The following is an 18,630-nucleotide window of genomic DNA, read 5'->3' as shown; positions in this document are numbered from 1 at the left end:
TTCCCTTTTTAATAAGATTAGTAAAATCAACAAAGTTTTAGAAGATTATTTTTTTTAAAATGTCACAGTTTACATCACTGAACCATGCTATCTAAAAATCAGTATTATCAGGATGCAATAAAGTAGGTTATGTGCCATTTAAGCCTAAATAATGAATACTGTACACTGCTGCTGCTGCTGCTCTGCTGCTAAGCTTGTTTGGGCGCTTCTTTTAATTTTTATGTGATCCTTTAATAATTTTTTTGAAACTAGTTACAGTTGAACACTGGAAGATCAAAACATAAAAGAAGCTTATGCATTTAAAGGACTTTAAAGGACACTGCCCTACAGTTTAAAAAATACTAGCATTATTTTAGCTACATATTTCATACTATATTATTTTCTACAATCAAGCATGCTACTATCCCTCTCCCCCATACTTCATGTGCCATTATAAAATTAATTATAAAAAATTTGTTCTTTCAGACTGATCAAAAATAAAGGGCTTATCCAGACTTCCTTTTCTTCCACTGCTTTCCCCTGGAGAATACTGCTCTTTAGTGCTCAGTTGGGGCAAACAGCAATTGGGTTTTTTGTGGATTGCCATTTGTTCTGATTTAAAGCTAAAGAGTGTTTTTTTCCTGGGAAAGGAGGGGAGGAAGGGGAAAACTCTAGACCAGTGCCTATGCACTGATTAGAAGACCTCTCAGACCTGTGCTTTCTACGCACAGGACAAGTGCAAGTATGGACAGGTCGTAAGACAACAAAAGCAAAAACACCCCACAATCTGGTCTTGAGTGCATCATAAAACCAAAGTATACTATAAATGCTTCATGCTTTAGCAGTGCAATTCTAAATGGCTCCAAAAATTTCAATGAGCATCAGTAACTACAAACATAAATGTCAATTATTCAAGATCAAGATGTGTGTTGGATATATTAGCATTGAAGTGTGGAAATGCAGTTACAGAAGTCATGCCACTACCTTCATGATGGCATATTAGGCACATATGACAGAACTAATGTTTTTAACTGGCCTATATTATCACCTGAAGCAGCTAATAGTTCTGGCACTGGATGTTCTTCTGACCCCTTCAGTACATATATCCTAAGATGCTTGTATTCTGCTAGTTCCCATCTGTCACCTACCATCTACCAGGTATAGCAGTCCTTCCACACCAGTGGCAGAGTGACTAAATTTGCTATGTTAGTCTAATTACATTCCAGCTCTGGTGATGATACTTGATTTTTCAAGGGCAAGCGTCCTACACTTCTGGTTTAGTGATAAAATTGGTGCACAAAGAATAGACACAAAACATTTAGGAAGGCTTTTCCTAATTAATGCAACCAAATCCTTAGCTTTAGAAAATGAACAAATAGGTTTAAACAGTTGGTACTATCATATGTACAGAGCAACCTAACTGTTAGCTGTTACTTTTATCCAACAACATCAGGCTAGGGGAATGAGATGCTGCTGCTGATGTCTCCTAAACCATTATGTTAAATGAATAGACTGCAGTATATAAAAGGCATCTATTTCACTTCCTTATACTCTGAGAACTAATCCTCTCAGTCACAATAGGTAAGCAATGCTCATATATTGAGAACAATGTGAGAATTTGAAATAAATACAGATAGCTTATCTAACTTGTTCTCCAAAATGGGATAAATTTTGAAAGTGTAGCAGACCAGTCAGTGAATGTTCCTCCCTTCTCCAACCCATTTGTGTGTCTACCACAATGAAGATGAAATAACTTTTAGACACCCACAGTCAATGGCCAGAAAAATGAAAGCAGAGGCATGGAAATTCAATGTGATGGCAGAAATCAATACAGCAATTATTATGGCCATGGCAAGAATCATTCATCACAAGGACACCACGTTCTGTGGGATCCCCGTGGTGACTGGAATGTGTGCTTGTGTACTTGTACACAGAACAATTTTGTTATTGTTTAGCAAATGACATAGCAACAACAAGTGAAGCTTGTCCCTTAAACTCCAAATACCTTTGAACAATTCATATAAGCAAGATGCCCAAATGCTGATTACTGGATGTTTCCATTCCAACACAATGAAAAAAAGCATCCAATCAAAAATGAATTTTATATAAAATTATTTAGCTGCAATAAATTTATTGCAGATATATAATGGTAAAAGTACTAGGAACCTAACCTAAACAGTATATTGTAAGAATAAATTGAAAACAATATTCTGACATGAAACTGCATCTCCATCTCAGACGATCCTTCAACATTTTTCTTAATGATATTCAACAAATATTTCTTATAGTCTGGCACTAATTTGCATTATTCTTCTTTCATAGTTTAATGAGAACTATTATATTAACTATATTCACAGAATTATGCAATGGACTAAGCAGATTGCATGTATTCAGTCTGAAAAATAAAACCATCAAAAATTCTGCAACAATATGAACCAAATTTGGGGTCCAGAAGGAATTATGCCACATATTTAAATTATACAAATTGGTTACTATTTGCTTCTTTTGCATGAAGTATTCTGCTTCATGTGGGGCAGGGATGAAGAACTTCAGATGAGGAGACTGAATGTGTTCCTCCTAGATCTTTGGTTTAGCCCCCAAGCTAAACCATGAGACCTGCTCTGCATCTTTCTCAAGTACTTTTGCCTGAATTTTGTGTGTGTGTGTGTGTGTGTGTGTGTGTGTGTGTGTGTGTACCTCTCATTTCTGTGTACAGTACTTGAAATGTAGCTTACTATACAAAAGAAAGTGTCATATCTGCTGCTCCATCCCCTTTTGTCTCTCGCCTCCCTGCTATGGGCATGAGGCCCCCAGAAGCTTGCCCATAAAAGAAGGTAACCCTCAGGCCGATAAAGCCCATCCCAGCAAAGAAGTACTAGGGTCTAGAACCCTGTCCCTGATCACAGGGAATCCTTCTCAGCTTCTTCTCTCTTGGCTTCAGAGATTTCAATAGGCTTTACTAACTTGGAATCATTGAGTTGGAAGAGACCCAGGGGGTCATTTAGTCCAACCCCCTGTAAAGCAGGATTCTTTTGCCCAAAGTGCGACTCAAACCCACAACCATCATGCTTTCAAACTTATTTTTGCAAGTGCAACTGCAGTAAGTACAAGATAGTGCAATGTGTAATCATCATCTGGACTATATACACATTCCCTGAAATAGGGTTGTTTACATGCAATCTCAAGGATGGTTGTACCAAATCACTATACTCTGTGCTAGTGTGGGTACTCTTTGAAGAAAGTGACAGAACAGCACGTAAACAGGTTGGTTTGTTAATATGCCTGATGCCAAATACTGTAATATTTAAGTCAATAAATACATCAAGATACTATTACGTTGCACTTTGAATAGTGTCTAGCTGATAAACAGGCTTTCCATTCTCTACTACGAATGATGCGCTCTTATGACCTCACAGTGATTTCTCATTTTATTTGAAGCTCAGGCTTTCTTCTTAGTCTTTGCTCATACCTTTCTGATTTCTACTACAGCATTTTACAAAGAAATTATACAGCATAACTACACAAACTGCTTCCTTTAAAACAGAAACAAAAAGTTAAGCCTTTTCCCTCATGTTTTTCCAAGCTCCCCCCGCCTTTCTTTTCATCCTTTGGCTCAGCATCTACATGATGCTAATGTTTCAGGGGAAATTAGCTTTCTTATATGAATCCTGTCCATATACTATAAGGCTGTAAACAGGAATTATCTAAATAAGGGTTATCTATTTTTCAGTTACCTCATATACCTCCTAGATGCTTAAGTGCTTATTGTTTAGAAAGCGTTATTAATATGACATAGAGCAAGGAACACCCATGCATGCAGGCCTCAATCAGTATGCTAAATCTGCCAGAGTCTGTTAACTAAAGGCTATCTATTTTAACCTTTTGTTCTTTAAAGTCCATAGTGGACTGAATTGGCTTAAACATTTTGCTGGGTTACATTATGACTTGTGCTCAGCACAACTCTACTGACAGTGGGTAGTGATTTTTGCCTCCTCTCTTCAGCCCAGAACAGTGTGCAAAGTGAAGCTCAGAGCTGCAGAAGGAAGCGGAGGAGTTCACCGGATCCTCATTCCCTGCGAAAATGGAAGGAGCCTTTCCATTCATGCAATAACAGGTTTGTATCCAATCCAATTATTAAAATTCCAATCCTCATTTGCAGGAACAGTCATTGAGGAGATAGCAACACATGCCTCACCTCCCAGCAGTGGATTTCCTGCTGCTTACTATGGCGGGGGGGGGGGGAGAGAGTGGCAGGAAGGTAATAAAACAAAAGAATTGTATAATTGGAAGGGTTTCCAAGGGTCGTCTAGTCCAAGCCCAGGCAACGTCCTTTAACTGATATTCCCAGGGATTGAGCCTTGAAATTTTGGATTGCAAATATGTGTTCTCTAATGTGACCTATAGTCTTTCCCTGAAAAACTACCTAACTTCATTTGTTGATTTGCATGACTATGTCAGTCAAAGGGTGGTTCCACATGGGAGATTACTGCATGATTGATGTTTCTGATGCATGTATGTTTTTGGGAACTGTCCATATGACATCTTCAGCATCAAAATGTCAGCCCACATTTCTTCTATTTAATCTAGATTTATTCTTTCTGCAGGGGGGCAAGGAAACACTTGCCAATGAGCCATTTAAAAATTATGCCCTTGCTCAGAAGTATGCTAAATCTGAGCTAGAAGTTACAGAATCCACTTTAGATAAAGTAGCAGTAAAATCACCATCTTGCAGGATCCATGCATGGGCTCAGTTAAAAATATGAGGACCGGAAACTAGACCCTATTTTTGCAGTTGACAGCTTCTTCCAGCATTTGAAGATGGTTCCTTGGCTCCCATTTACATAGTGTATGTCACTGAGCAAGCCAAAGATGGAAAAGGAGCCATATAGCAGTTAGGGGATCTGCCTCTTTAAAAATCTGACTTATTGTCCAAATCTTGAAACGTTGCCAAGAAATCAAGGCTTCTCTCAAATCATAGTATCTTGTGGGTATTTAAATCTTCTTTTAAAACTTGCTGATAGAGAGGTTTTTCTACACAAGCATTCAGAATCTGTATAATACCACAACATTCCAGATATTTTACAGAGCTTTCCATCTAGGGCTTCTTGTTTCTCTACTCCTAACCTTGACCCTGTACCTCTTCACTGCCTGCCCAGTCTTTAGCCCACAACAGATTAAAGGTGTGCAAGAATCTTAATCTATACACACATACACACAAACATGAACTTAGTCTTTTCCCAATGAACTGTGCCATTCAAATTTCCCTTTTACACTATTAATGTAACAATGGCAGTGGCAGACACGTAGTAGACCTTTTGACCAAAGATGGCTGATTTGTTTTTTACATAGTTTTTTTTCATAAAAATTTTCACAAAAGCATAATAAATTAAATGACCATTTTTGAAAAGACAGACTGAGCATATTTTAGATAGCAAAAGGTGTGTCATCAAAAATATCTAATAATAAATTGTCTAGAAAGGAACATGGAATTGCTGATAAGATTTTCTAGTTTTTCTTCAGTGAAAGATTCGTTTCTGACAAACTCCTTCATTTAGTCTTAGTTATAAGCACATTCTTAGCCAAAATCCAATGTTCTCTATTCTGATTATGATAGACAGTGGAGTATACTGCATAAAATTTTGGTAGCTAATTAAAAGAGACATATAATGTTTAAATCACTGCTTACCCTGTCCACATTTATGTAAATAAAAAATGAAGTGAATACATTATCCACTATAAGAACGCCCTACATTGTATTTATGCTGTCTCTAAAATTAAAATTTTAATGTACAAAGCAAAACGTAACTCTTTAGATATCTCTGTAGTTGTTAAAATATGGAACCAAACAAATAACAACAATGTAACCATATATGTGTTGACTCAGAAGTAAGCCTCATTGAGTTGAATGAGACTACTCCTCTGTAAGTTTATATAAGATTGCAGCCAAAGACAATTTTTCCGAAGCTCTAGGTGCAATCTATTTTTGTATTATGGTCTATTTAATGTAATTTAATAATGCTCAAAAGCAATACTTTTAAGAATGGATGCAGAGCTTTTAAACACAGTATAATTAATATAAATTTTTATTTATTTATTTGCAAAAGTGCTGCTAAATTATGTGAACTGAAGTAACAGGAGTGTGTGTTAATCATAAAGCCCTGAAGCATGTATTTCTTGATGACTTCATATGAGTAAGGCTCTCATTTTAAAGGTTTCATAAAAAGCACCTGATTTTAAAAATTAAAAGGAGTACTCAAAACTTACTTAATTGACAACATTAAAATGCAATTTTGTGAATATACTCTAATAGCAAAAGGTCCTTTTAAGCTGGAAGCTTTACTGACCCAAATGTTTGACTCTGCCAAGTAGTAGGTGGGTGTTACCTCTGACTCAGGATGCATTACTCACGTTACAGTTGATAAGAGGCAGAGCCTGGAATGACAGAGACACAGAAGTTTAGGGTGAAGAGAGTCACAGATTCCAAGTCCTCCTCTTAGGCATGATTGTGAAAAATGCTTGGAGTCGGAAGAGCCTTGTATATGAATCATAACTTTAAACTGATCAATAACTTAATTCTGAAAGTATAATAGCTATTTTAATAATTGTTTTCCTTTTACAAAGCCCCCTGTATTTATACACTTAACATCCTAAACTTCTTTACTTGGAAATCCTATCAATAGCTTTCACTTTCAGATGATTATGCTTAGGCTTATGATTATAATTAAGCCTTCAGACCATGTCTTCAAATCACTTGTAAATTTTTTAAACAGGGTTAACTTTAATCACTTAGGGTTCAGATGTTCTGTTTGAGGGCCTAGTGAAAGGGGAAATGGAGAGCAGCAATTTTTATAAAATAAATGAATCCCCATTTTAAAAATGTTCTGGTTACAGCCCAGGCAATAATGGGCCAGATTCAAAGACCCTCAAAATTAGCCCAAATATACTTAAAACCTGTGATGTATTTTCTTTCCCCCATAAGCGATTGTAACTTATTTTTAAATAGAATATATATTCAAAAACTGTTTGTGATACAAAGTGGGCTTAACTGTTCAAAGAAGAAATTGGGGAGAGGAGAGGCACACCTCTTCTAGGATCTACTGGTCTTATGGGGCTGAAGTAGGCTTTTGAAATATAGCCAGTATTTAATTCCTCAAAATGGCTTGCGTTTATTCAGGAGAAAAGTTATCTTTCTGAGGGTGGCAGAATACAATGCTTCATCACAAACTACTCAGAAAACACCCTAGTTTCAAAAGTGGTTTATATGACTGCTGTTTGAAAAGCACTAAATAAAAAGCATCGATGGAGATGTGGAATTAGTTGTTTTGTTTTGATACATTGTAACCTATAGTTACTCCCTGGTAACTAGGCAAAACAAGCTACAACATTCATCCTAAATTTTGGGTATTTTGATTTTATTTTTCCTCCTGCTAATACTTTGCACTTTGTGTAGGCATTTTGCCTGAAGAAGAGTGCTGGAGAGCTTGAAAGCTTGCCTCAATTTTGATACGTTTTGGTTAGTCCTACTAACCAACTGCGTTGTCAACTGTGGGTTTTTGTTTGTTTTTCTTACAGACCAACATATCCACCTTTCTGTTTTAGTACAAGTCATTACAGACTGCCCTGAGCTGCTGAGCTAGTGGAGAATTACATTCTTCACTATAATAACTAAGTGGACCTCTGAGACAGAATGTAAATTTCATAATAATGATAATGATGCAAGGATGACTAGTTCACCCATCTGTTTGGTATTAATTATTTTATACTGTTCTTTCCCTTGTGCCAGTACCACCTGCACTGAGAGAATCAAACTGTTTACTAAGATGGGATGACACACACACACAGTATGTATATATGCGCTATAGTAACAGGTATCTATAAACTAAGGTTAAACTTAGTCCCCCCCCCCGCCAGCTCCTGGGGGCTAAGCCCCTGAATATTTTGGGGATGGGGGCCTGCCTCCCATGTCCAAAAAACACAGAGGCGAAGTGCAGAGCCGAGTGTGGCAATGCTCCAGCGGCCAGCTCCTTCTCCTCCTGCTGCCAGGGACAGGAAGGAGGGTTTAACAACCTTCCGCCAGTAGCAGCACCAGGAAGAGGCGGAGGAGGAGCCGTGTAGCTATGCAGCTGCCACATTCAGTTCCACGCACAGATACTCCCAACATCCTGATATCACATGTGTAACCACTGCTCCCCGCCCCCTCAAATCACCCTCACACACCGGTGCTTCTCTTTGAACTTGGCACAAAAGAATGGATGGTTCTGCTTTTTCTGAACTGTGATCATTCATATCTAGAGCTGTCATGGTTTATTCCTTTACAAGACTAGGCTTACATCTACAACAAGGCCTAGTTTGTTCCGTGTAGGAAGACCTCTAATGGAAATTCCCTTTGAGCAATAAGACCCTTGAGTAATTGGACTACAAAAATGGCCATTTTAGTGGGACTAGGAAACATAAAGTATTTTGTATCAGTATGGACAAAACAAGTTGCTGGGGAAGAGTGAAAACAAAGGTGGAAAGGGACTCTAAAGTTACAAAAAAATGGATAACTCCGTGTATCCTAGTTCTGAACTCCTTGAAGGAACTGCCTATCAGAATGTATTCTGCAACAGTTCATGCTACCATGTTTTTCCTCTAGAAACTTCTTTATTTTTTAAAACAACGTATTTTAATTTGAAATGTGACTTATGGCTCATGGCACCTTTTGGTATCAGAAAAGAGGCCGCCTGGAGGACCACATTCAGTCCCCAGGCCTGGAGTTCCCCATCCGAATTCAGGATGATATCCAACATTAGTCATCCTCAGACTAATCAATCCACTGTAATAAGTGTTAAGTATCTTAAGTCCTTTGCTTTTCATTGGTCTACTCTGAGAATGACTTAGTTGGATCTCACCTTCAGTTGTTTTACTTGGTTGAACAAAAGGGTGATCAGTGAACAATCCAACATGCAATGTATGCAGTTTTATTTAATTTAATAAGGGCAGGCAGGAAATGTTCCAGCAAATACAGATTGTAGCCCAAAGTCCACTGAGTTCAGAAAATATTTTGATGACTGTTTCTTCAACTGTTGTTGCTGCAGATTGCATTGTTTCATAGTAAACTGAAGTCTGAATTAGCTATAACATTGTTACAGCATAATCAATGCGAGATTCATAAATTTTCTAATATTAATTTGTATACTTGGAGGTTGTTTGCACTGCCACACCATCATTAATTCATAGTAATAAGCAGAAAAACTAATTTTTGTATTGTTGCATACTATTACTGCATTAAACTAAATTATACACAATTGACAGAATATATCTTAGCTATGTATTACATGGAAATTATTTTATAATTAGGCAGAACTTTAACTAATTCAAGTGTATAAAATCTTCCAATTCATTCAACTGCATATCTGGAACTGCAAGAAAAAAAGCAAATATCTACTATGACCTCTTGCATGCTAACAAGAATCAACTAGCTAATTCCTTGATGCATCCATAGTTTTTAGGCAGAACCAATATTCAGAACTAATGATAAGCGTTTTACACTGCACTTTTCCTGAGGGCTACACAAGTGGTTCACATACATTGTCAGTGATCCTCAGAAAACACTGAAGGCAAGCCATTAGTATTATCCTGATGTAACAGATAAGGTTAGCTGAGATAGAGGCTCACTTAGGAATACCAAGTGAGTTAATAACAGAGCTGAAGACTAAACTGGAAACTTCCAACTGAAAGCTTACGCTCTCAACCATTACACCACATTCAGCATATACAAACTGATGCACAGTTTGCAATTGTGTGCCATTCCGAAAACCTATAGTACAGCTATACAAGGTATCAAACTATTTGTAGTGCAAAATTGACATTGGAATTAATCCTTAGCATTTGTATCTAAACTGATATCATTCCCTTGGCAGCAAAACAAGAAGGATTTATTGTAAGAATAATCTCACTGCCATTATAAACAAGAACACTGACTTAGGGGCCTATTAGCCTCCTGGCCAATGGATCTTCAAGTTAATACTACTGCAGGGACTCGCTGCTACAGCAGCTTCTCCCCAGTACTGCTTGAATTGTACTGACGTGGAGGCTGGAAATGGGCTATATACAAGGTATGTGGAGGGAGAAGTATTCTAAGTCTGAATCGCTCAGATCTGCTCCTGCCCTTACATGTTGGCATAATGTTATGTTAGTGACAGAGATGGTGCAAGTCAAAGAAGCAAAGCAAAACTTCTACTGAGAGCAAGGCAGAGCCAAAATATATTGCCCCCTCACTTCCTTCTGCTTTGTCCACACCATCACAATAGTGTATAGAATTGCAACCAACTCTGCACTCAATCATAACAAATCCACAACATAATATAAATCCTTAAAAACAAATTCCACAGCTCAGATGACCAGACACTTGGTATCACATCTAGCCTCATGTCATATACCCTTGGAGGGAACTTTGGTGATTGGCTCTATGATAAAATATTACACTTTATACAAACAGCCTCAGTTTCAGTTTCAGAACAAATAGAGGAAGAACACACTATTGATGCTACTTATCTCAGACCCCTTACAAGTACTCTGCTGCAGGATCATCTCCCTTCCACAGCAGGAACTTCTGCTCTATTACGCCAGCTGAGGATACAAGAATACATCCCACATAGATAAGCAAAGGTGGTGGGAAGAGAGAAACTATTTATCTGATTGTGACTGCAGCATATATCTCCCCATGTCTCCAATATTGTCAACAATAATTTAGTTAAATTGTGTGGCATAATCAATGCTTCCTGACTCATCAGCCAGCAGCAACGTTTCCACACAGGTCACCAAAAACATGCATTCTTCAGAAAGGGGATTGGCTAGAGGATATCAGCCTTCGAAAATTGATAAATGCCAGGCACTCCTCTTCAATAATTGTATGGCTACTCAAAACCTAATGTACTCTTTTGCATTTCAGGAGAACAGCCTGGTCACATGGAGCAGAACAAACAGACGCTGAGCAAAGTTTTATACTACTGCTCCCTACAGCGTAGGAACAATTGTAGTTTCAGTGATGAGTCTCTCCCAACCTCCCCAACACAGGAAGTATTTTAAGGAGGAACACGGATGAGTGCATAGGTGGCAGCTCTCTCTCATTGATGCTCACCAACCTCTACAGACTACATGTTGCAGCTACCGACCATTACTATCACTCTTGGGTCTTGTTGCAGTCCTCCCAACAGCCTTAAAGACATTCCCATCTCCCAATACTATAAAGAGCACGAATGAGCATAGTCCTGAGGCAGCTGCTGCTTACTAAATCAACTCTGAAGCAATACCCAATAGAGGGCTTTCTCCAGATGTAAATAACAGCTTCAAAGGAGCAATATCTTGTCAGACCACATCAGGGAAAGAAAGGGTTGTACATGTAAGCGCAAATAGGCATTTAATATACATCTAGTTTGGTCCTTGGGGACTGCATATGCCTTCAAGTGTGCAATGTGGGAGACTTTCTCCCAGCTTTTCTAGTGGGCCATAACTCGGAGGTACAGTATATCCTTGGCATCTCCAGGTAGGGCTGTGAGAGAGAACCTTGCAAGAAACCCTGGAGAGATATTGTACTACTTGGGCCAACAGCCTAAGGACTTCCTATGTTCTTCATAGAACATGTCCTACATTTGACACATATGCTGTTTCACAGAGCTAGGACTAGTCAGACAATCTAGTCCCGGTTGAATCTGTAGACTGGTAGCTGTTGTTGAGTACCTGGAAGCTGCTTTAGGGAATGTGTAGTGTGGGTGTGGGGCTTAGACCTGTAAGCTTCTCTACTTTTGCATCTAACATGAAAGTTAATACCAGGCATGCAAAAGGTGAGCTTGGTGTTGGTGGGGCCCAAACATGCACCTCTTTTTTCCAGCCTGCTTCTCTAGTCCTGTGGGCTAACAGGCTTTGTCCTTCAAAAAGTGCAGCTGTGACTCCTTTGTTGTGTGTCCTGGCTATACTCCTTTGCTAGACATAACTGATTTTTGGTGTTGTTTTCCTCAGTTTTGATATGTTCTGCAAAACACAGAACATCAACCTTGCAGAATGGTAAGAAAAACTATGCCTAATTAGCTTCACAAGTTTACCTATTTGGATTTTACATCCCTTAATAGATAACTATAGTTAAGTTCACAGCATTCATAGCCAATCCAATGTTCTTTACATTAGATGTTAAAGACAAGTACCTTACATTCCTGCAATGTTATCTAAATGAGCTTGCCCAACTCTCTTTGTAAAGAATTAAAGTATTAGTCTCCAACTTGTTAAGACAGAATTTCTCACACTGCTGTGGCATGTATATCCTACCAGTGCAATTTCCCATAGAGTTGAATCTCAACTTGACTCAGCAGACTGGACATAGAAATGGCCCGAGAAAAGTTCAAAGACCACATGAAACATATTTTGCTTGCCTTTCTCACCTTCAGGAGGAATCCTCCTACTAACAGCTTCTCATAAAGAGGGCACTTCAAGACAGTTGCTATTGTGCAGGTGGGATTCAATCACTTTATGGCAAACCTATGCCCCAGCACTGCAAGTTAGACTTTTTGCAGTAAGCAAAGTGTTGGTTAAATAAACTGGAAAGTATGGAGTAACAATTGCTTGATGTGATGTTTTAAACCTTCCCACAAACAAATCAGAATAGAATGCTCAATAAACAGGTCATATAGAAGCAATCAGAGAAATTTTCCCCCACAACTAATGTCCATCTGATACTCTACTTCTCATCCAGAGAGGTGCTCTCCATCCCAAACAGCAGCACAGTCTTTCTCATACTGCCAATTGGGTGCAATGAGTGACAATCCCAGAATCTATCCCATACCCTTCCTAATCTAGGTTTTTGCACCATTTAGACTGTGTAAAGAAATCCCTACAGGAAAAAATTACATGTGACACATGGGGGGGGGGGGAGGGAAATTAACAGACAGGAAGGGGACCACAGTGCATGGGAAGAGTGCTTAATCCTTCCATTCCCAACTGTGAACCCAACAAAAATTGCCCAGCCTGTGTAGCTGTGAAAGCTGTCCTATGGCAGTCTCATCCTACGATGCTTCAGAATTACTCTTAAGGATAGCAATTCCTACAAATATTACTTTCCCTGCACAGTTTTACTGTAATTATGATCTGTCTTGATCACTGTTGTGTTCCGATGGGGCACATTTGGTAAGCCTCCATGCCCCTTAGGTTGGGCTGGCCTTTAACAAGTGTCAAGCTTTTTATGTGGCAGACTATGCCCTTTGGACCTCCTTGTCAATAGAGGCTTAGCAGGAGTCATACCTTGTTTTTAGATGTCTTCTAAAAACTCTCTTCAGACACACTTTCAACCTAAGCTCTTACTAATGTGTTTGATGTTTTAATTATTTTTAGTGTAACACTGTCTTTTCAGTTCTTATACTGCCTTGTGATATTTTCATATTAAAGTGCAGTTTAAAATTATGTGAATATAGATAAATAAGGCACTTCAGAATAAAATATTCTAAATTATAGAATATTAAATGTGAGTAAATGTATTGAACTCATGCTATACTAAAGCAATGTGTAAATGACCAAAAGAGAGAGGAAATGGTTTAACCTGTGTTAACTCCAGAGAGATACCTGTTTGATACACAGGTTTCTTGTTTAGCATTCCAGCCAGCTGAAATAGGAGTCCTGTAGTCTTGCTCAGGCCTCATGGAGAATGAGTTTCAAGGGGTGGGAAAAGCAAATGGACAACCCACTGAGCAACGTAGTAAGAGATGGGATGGCTCTCAGCCGCAAACGTTAGCATTTTATAATTTTTTATGGGATTCATCCACCCCACCCCTAATCCAGGATAAGGATCAGATTAATTCCCTCTTCTTCCCACTTCACTCACTCGGCTGAGACTTCAACATTCTGTATGTTTTTGAAGCTCACAGATCCTTGAGAGGGCTATTTACAACCCTAGCCTTTAATTTACACTTCTGTGTATCTATGCAGGCCATTAAGTATGAAGAAACCACTACCTTATTTTTTGTGGCTCTGCTTTGTTTCCAAACCAATAGGCATTCAACCACCTATATTTGCTATTAGTAAATATAATGAGAAACTGGTAGTCTTACACACATTTCGCTTCCACACTACTTATTTTTTAGAATACATAAAAATTACAGAGTCTTTTTAAAATCTCTCATGCAAAAGCTACTAAAACCAGTAAAACAACACATTTTAACATGTGTTGCTGATACACCATCATCTTCAAGTGATACAGAATTCAATCATACCTACCACAGTTTGGTGGTTAACTTGGATCACTTCATCTCCAGCATGGATTTTCTTACATCGATCTGCAGGTGACTGAATTTAAAATAAAAGAGATGATAAAGAATACAATCCTTACTGGCTATCATCTCTCCTTTCGCAAAAGCAAGATTATTAAGCTATGCACTCTGTGTTAGTTCTCTATACTGTATTTATGTTTTCTAGGAAGTTAAATATTTCTCTTTTTCAATGCTACAGTCCTGGCAACATATAGAAGGCTTCAACTGGAACAAGTTATTTGCACAGACGACAGCTCAGTGAGCTACTATGGCAATAATATGGGAGTGCTCTAAGGCCCTTTGAGTGTACTGGGTGTTTTGAACTTGTGATGGGACAACACCAGACTTCCTCAGTGAGCCTTAAACATCTAGAAGAGGACATAATCTGGATCAAATAACTCAGTGTTATTCCTCACTGAGGAATCGTGGGTTGGACTACAAGCCTCCCTTTCCCAGTTATAAATGAGACATGCAGCATTACTTCAAGCCAGAGAGGCACACTTCGTGTAGCTTTTTCCTCAAGATGAATGGATGGGGGCAGTACTCCCTATTGTCACCAGATACAACCCCCCTCGTTTTCCTTGAGGGGGGCTGCAAGACAAGGAGAGGAAATACAAACACACTGAGTTTTGTGTGTCCACTGAGTACTCACAAAATCTCTAGAAGGGTTTTGTGATCCAAGCAGGGTAGTGTTCAACTATTCTGACAAGATGCCCCCAAAACAGCTTCTCTGCCATTACTGATCTTTCCCTAGACTGCATGGTGTGTGTTTATGGGTGTTGAAAGTCCTGGTGCACTCTTAATTCAGGTCCGATATAGAGGGCACCCATGAGTACTGAAAGTGTTCCCTAGAACATGCATCCTGAATCATTCAAAACAACAGGAATTTTACAAAGATCCTTGAGCTCATAAATTAACACAGAAATGGTTCCCTGAATGTGGTAAGTCTGAAAACCACTCATGTAGAACATTCAGTGACTTAAAAACAAAACTCTTCTACAAGATAATGATCCTGACTGCTGTGCAGTTGAGGCTTTTAAGCAGATCAGCCCCTCATGAGAACCATGGGATCTTTCAAGGGTGCCATGAGAGGTTGACTCCTCCCTTGCTGCTCCAGGTCTGCTGTGCCACTGGACAAAGGTGCTCTGTGTGCAAGGGCACAAAGAGTGGTGATCCATAGAATACACAAAATGTCCCAAATTCTCACCTAACTGCAATAGTTTTTAAGATAATCACATAATATATTTCCCCCTGAAATTTAATAAATCATTTTCCAGTGCAAGTAAACACAGACACTCATTTCTCTTCACTACAGAAAATCCAGAATACCAGGAGTTCAATTTAAGTACTATGATCAGAAGGCATTTATATCAATTCCTACTTCTGTCCTCTAGAAGTTGGAAGATTTCTAAAAATGCAGTGATAATATAAAACACTGTGGGTAGCAACTGGGCAAAAGTTAAACATTTTAAATCAATGCAGCTTAAACTCAGGATGGACTGACTCGGAAGGATTCAGATCAAAATCCAGAGAAAATGAAGCATTCCCATGACGAATTGAAATGAACGGGACTAAAGCATGCGGTAGGGTTCTAACTTCTAAAAATGGTGGGGATATCACACAGTTAGAGAAAACTTAGTCCATTATTTGTACAAGTTTTACTCAATCTGCACTGAGTAAAACCAGTAGTTCTGAACAAACAAGACACTTTTTATTTTCAAATTATGCATGCAAGTAAAGCATCAAAGAAGAGGCATTACAACCTGCGTGAGAAAGAAGTGGGATATATCTTCTAAAATGGCACATGCCACACACACAGCAAAAACTAAATGTAAGGCTGGATACTGTTATGATCTATGTCGCTCAAACCCTCTAGTGAGTTTACCACCACTAGATTCAGGTTGTTTGAATGCTTCACAATATTACAACTGATCTTAAAATCTAGTAACATACATTGGCTATTATTTTGCCAATACAGCACACTGTAGTCACGCTTATTCTAGTCCCATTGGAGATCCCAGGATCATGGTTTAGTTTCAGTTTGTGTGATCAGTTTCAGTTGTTGCAGCCTGATGACATGGATAGGAGCCTGAAAGTGAGGGTGTCTCGATCCTTGCCCATCAAGGCTAATAAAATATGGTAGGAGTGGACTGACTTGATTGATGCAGGGAGTGGTTGTTTCTTTATAGAAGGGAGTTATCCCCACTTCCTGGAAAGGGCTTATGGAAAGGCGTCTCTTGAAAAAGCCCTCCCTGGATCCAGGGATTTTTAGAAAACTACTGTCGAATCTCTAATTCTCCCTTCTTGGCCATGAGGTAGGATCTGCTTCACCTCCAGTATTTTTATGGATGTGTTGTTTTTTAGATTTTTATTCACCCACCACTGGGAGCTGTCATGCAGGGATGTGGGCAAAGTACCATTTGTATGCTGATAACATGCAGCTTTATCTATTCCATCTGAATCAGGACAGGCTGTGAAGGTGTTGGATTGGTGTCTGAAAGCAGTGAAGAGCTGGATGGGAGCCAGTAAACTGAGGTTGAATACTGTTAAGAAGGAGGTGCTATGGTAGGTAGTTCCTGTGTCTGGGAATTAGGTACATCATCGGGTCTGGGAGGGATTGCGTTCTCCTTCAAAAATAAATTTTGAGTACTGGAAGTACTAATGGAGTAGAATTCAATGTCACAATATTACAAATGTTCCATCTGTTCAAGTATATCAGATTACCAGATAGAACAATTCCCTCCCCTGCCTCTGCACACTGTTCTGAGGGTTCTCCTCACCACCACCATCCTGGAGCCAATAATGGAAAGGGAGAGGGAGGAAAGCCTCATGGTGCAAGTGGTTTGGACACGTGAATCCAAGTTTGCCACTGGGGTCTCAAGTGGCTTCTGTGGCCAGGAGAATTATGCCCATTTTAGGATAAACTGCCATCTACAGTTGTTCCTGGACTAGAATAGTCTGGTTCCAGTTGTCCATGCTCAAGCGACCTCCTACTTAAACTACTGCAATGGGCTGAATGTGGGGCTGCTCTTGAAGAAGCTCTAAGCAGAATAATCACATTGAATTTAATTAGACTGCAGTGTAATGATATCTATTAAGGCAAACTAGAAACCACTTTACATTTCCTCCAAATATAACTTAGCCCTTATGGAATAAATGTTTTTAATATTTATAAAACAAGGCAAGTAGTACTATATATTATGGATTTTTTTCAATTATTTTGCTCTAAGAGCACTAAATATTAAATACCACCAACAGCATCAATCTGTGGACTCGTTCTAAAAATGTATTATCAATATCTGTGCAGATGTTTTATTAAGTGACAAATTATGTTGAGAGCAATACATGGACAGTATTACTATTATATTGATACCGGTCACAGTTCAAATAAATTATGTTTACACATATGGGAGATTATTCAGTTTAACCATATTATTATTATTCAGTTTGACAATGGAAACTGCTTCAGCAGAACTATGGAAGGCTGTAATTGTTCATATTGTTCTGCTCCACGCACATTAGTAACTCACTTATAGCCTCAACTAAATTTGCAAGAACTCAGACCTATCACTGTGATTAGTCATGTTGATTAGATAAAGGGACTGATCAGAGGATCTTGTTAGTCACTGTGATGTGACTTTCATCCCAACAGAAGCTTCAATCAAGGCAGTTTCAATGAAGTTTTTACTATAGAGAAGCAAGGCAATTGTGTGAGCATGCATGCCAAACTGACACAGGATGGAGTGTGTTACTAGTTTACTGACATGCACATTAAGTACCAGGAATGCAAAGCGTTGCAGCATTTTGGTGGTGAGCTGTGCTCCTAACCGACAGTAGAACACCTGTTGGAAACCCTCATGTATTTTCCTGTGGGAAACTGTAGTTGCAGGAGCTTTCCAACTACAGTGGTACCTCGGGTTACAGACACTTCAGGTTACAGACTCCTCTAACCCAGAAATAGTACCTCGGGTTAAGAACTTTGCTTCAGGATGAGAACAGAAATCGTGCAGCAGCGGTGCAGCAGCAGCGGGAGGCCCTATTAGCTAAAGTGGTGCTTCAGGTTAAGAACAGTTTCAGGTTAAAACCGGACCTCCAGAACGAATTAAGTTCTTAACATGAGGTACCACTGTATAGTAAACAATGTACAAACACTACTATTGGTGACTTGAAGTTTAGCTCCTTTAAGAATGTCATTGGAAATTCTATTTTCAGATATTTTCAGCAGTTTGAGTTTCCTTCATAAGAAGGTGACTTCTGTCCTTTAGAGGAACCTAGAGAATACCTCTCATACAACACAAACGAATAAGCATAAATCTGAAAATGGCTACTATATGTGTAGAGGTGAATGTCTGCAAGAGAGACCACCCTTTCTCAAACT

The 18,630-nt window shown here is 38.9% G+C and overlaps 1 protein-coding gene across 15 annotated transcripts in view; it reads right to left on the bottom strand.

The window, feature by feature from the left end:
* Positions 1–18,630, bottom strand: part of CNKSR2 (connector enhancer of kinase suppressor of Ras 2) — a 230,123-nt gene that overhangs the window by 66,306 nt on the left and 145,187 nt on the right. For 14 of the 15 annotated variants that reach the window (XR_014563096.1, XR_014563097.1, XM_083734205.1 and 11 more), the window contains one exon: positions 14,221–14,289. The exons of the other annotated variant lie outside the window; for it this stretch is intronic. Coding sequence is in view for 12 of the 14 variants with exons in the window: in XM_083734205.1 (XP_083590331.1) it covers positions 14,221–14,289 (69 nt within the window). In the remaining 2 variants the exon portion in view is untranslated. The remainder of the gene's footprint in view (positions 1–14,220; positions 14,290–18,630) is intronic. 15 annotated transcript variants of the gene reach the window in all.

The sequence above is a fragment of the Podarcis gaigeae genome, assembly GCF_964106915.1.
Source record: "Podarcis gaigeae genome assembly, chromosome: 4".
In the NCBI taxonomy this organism is placed as follows: Eukaryota; Metazoa; Chordata; class Lepidosauria; order Squamata; family Lacertidae; genus Podarcis; species Podarcis gaigeae.
The sequence above is the reverse complement of the archived record's forward strand: the minus strand, read 5'-3'. Positions and strand labels throughout refer to the sequence as shown.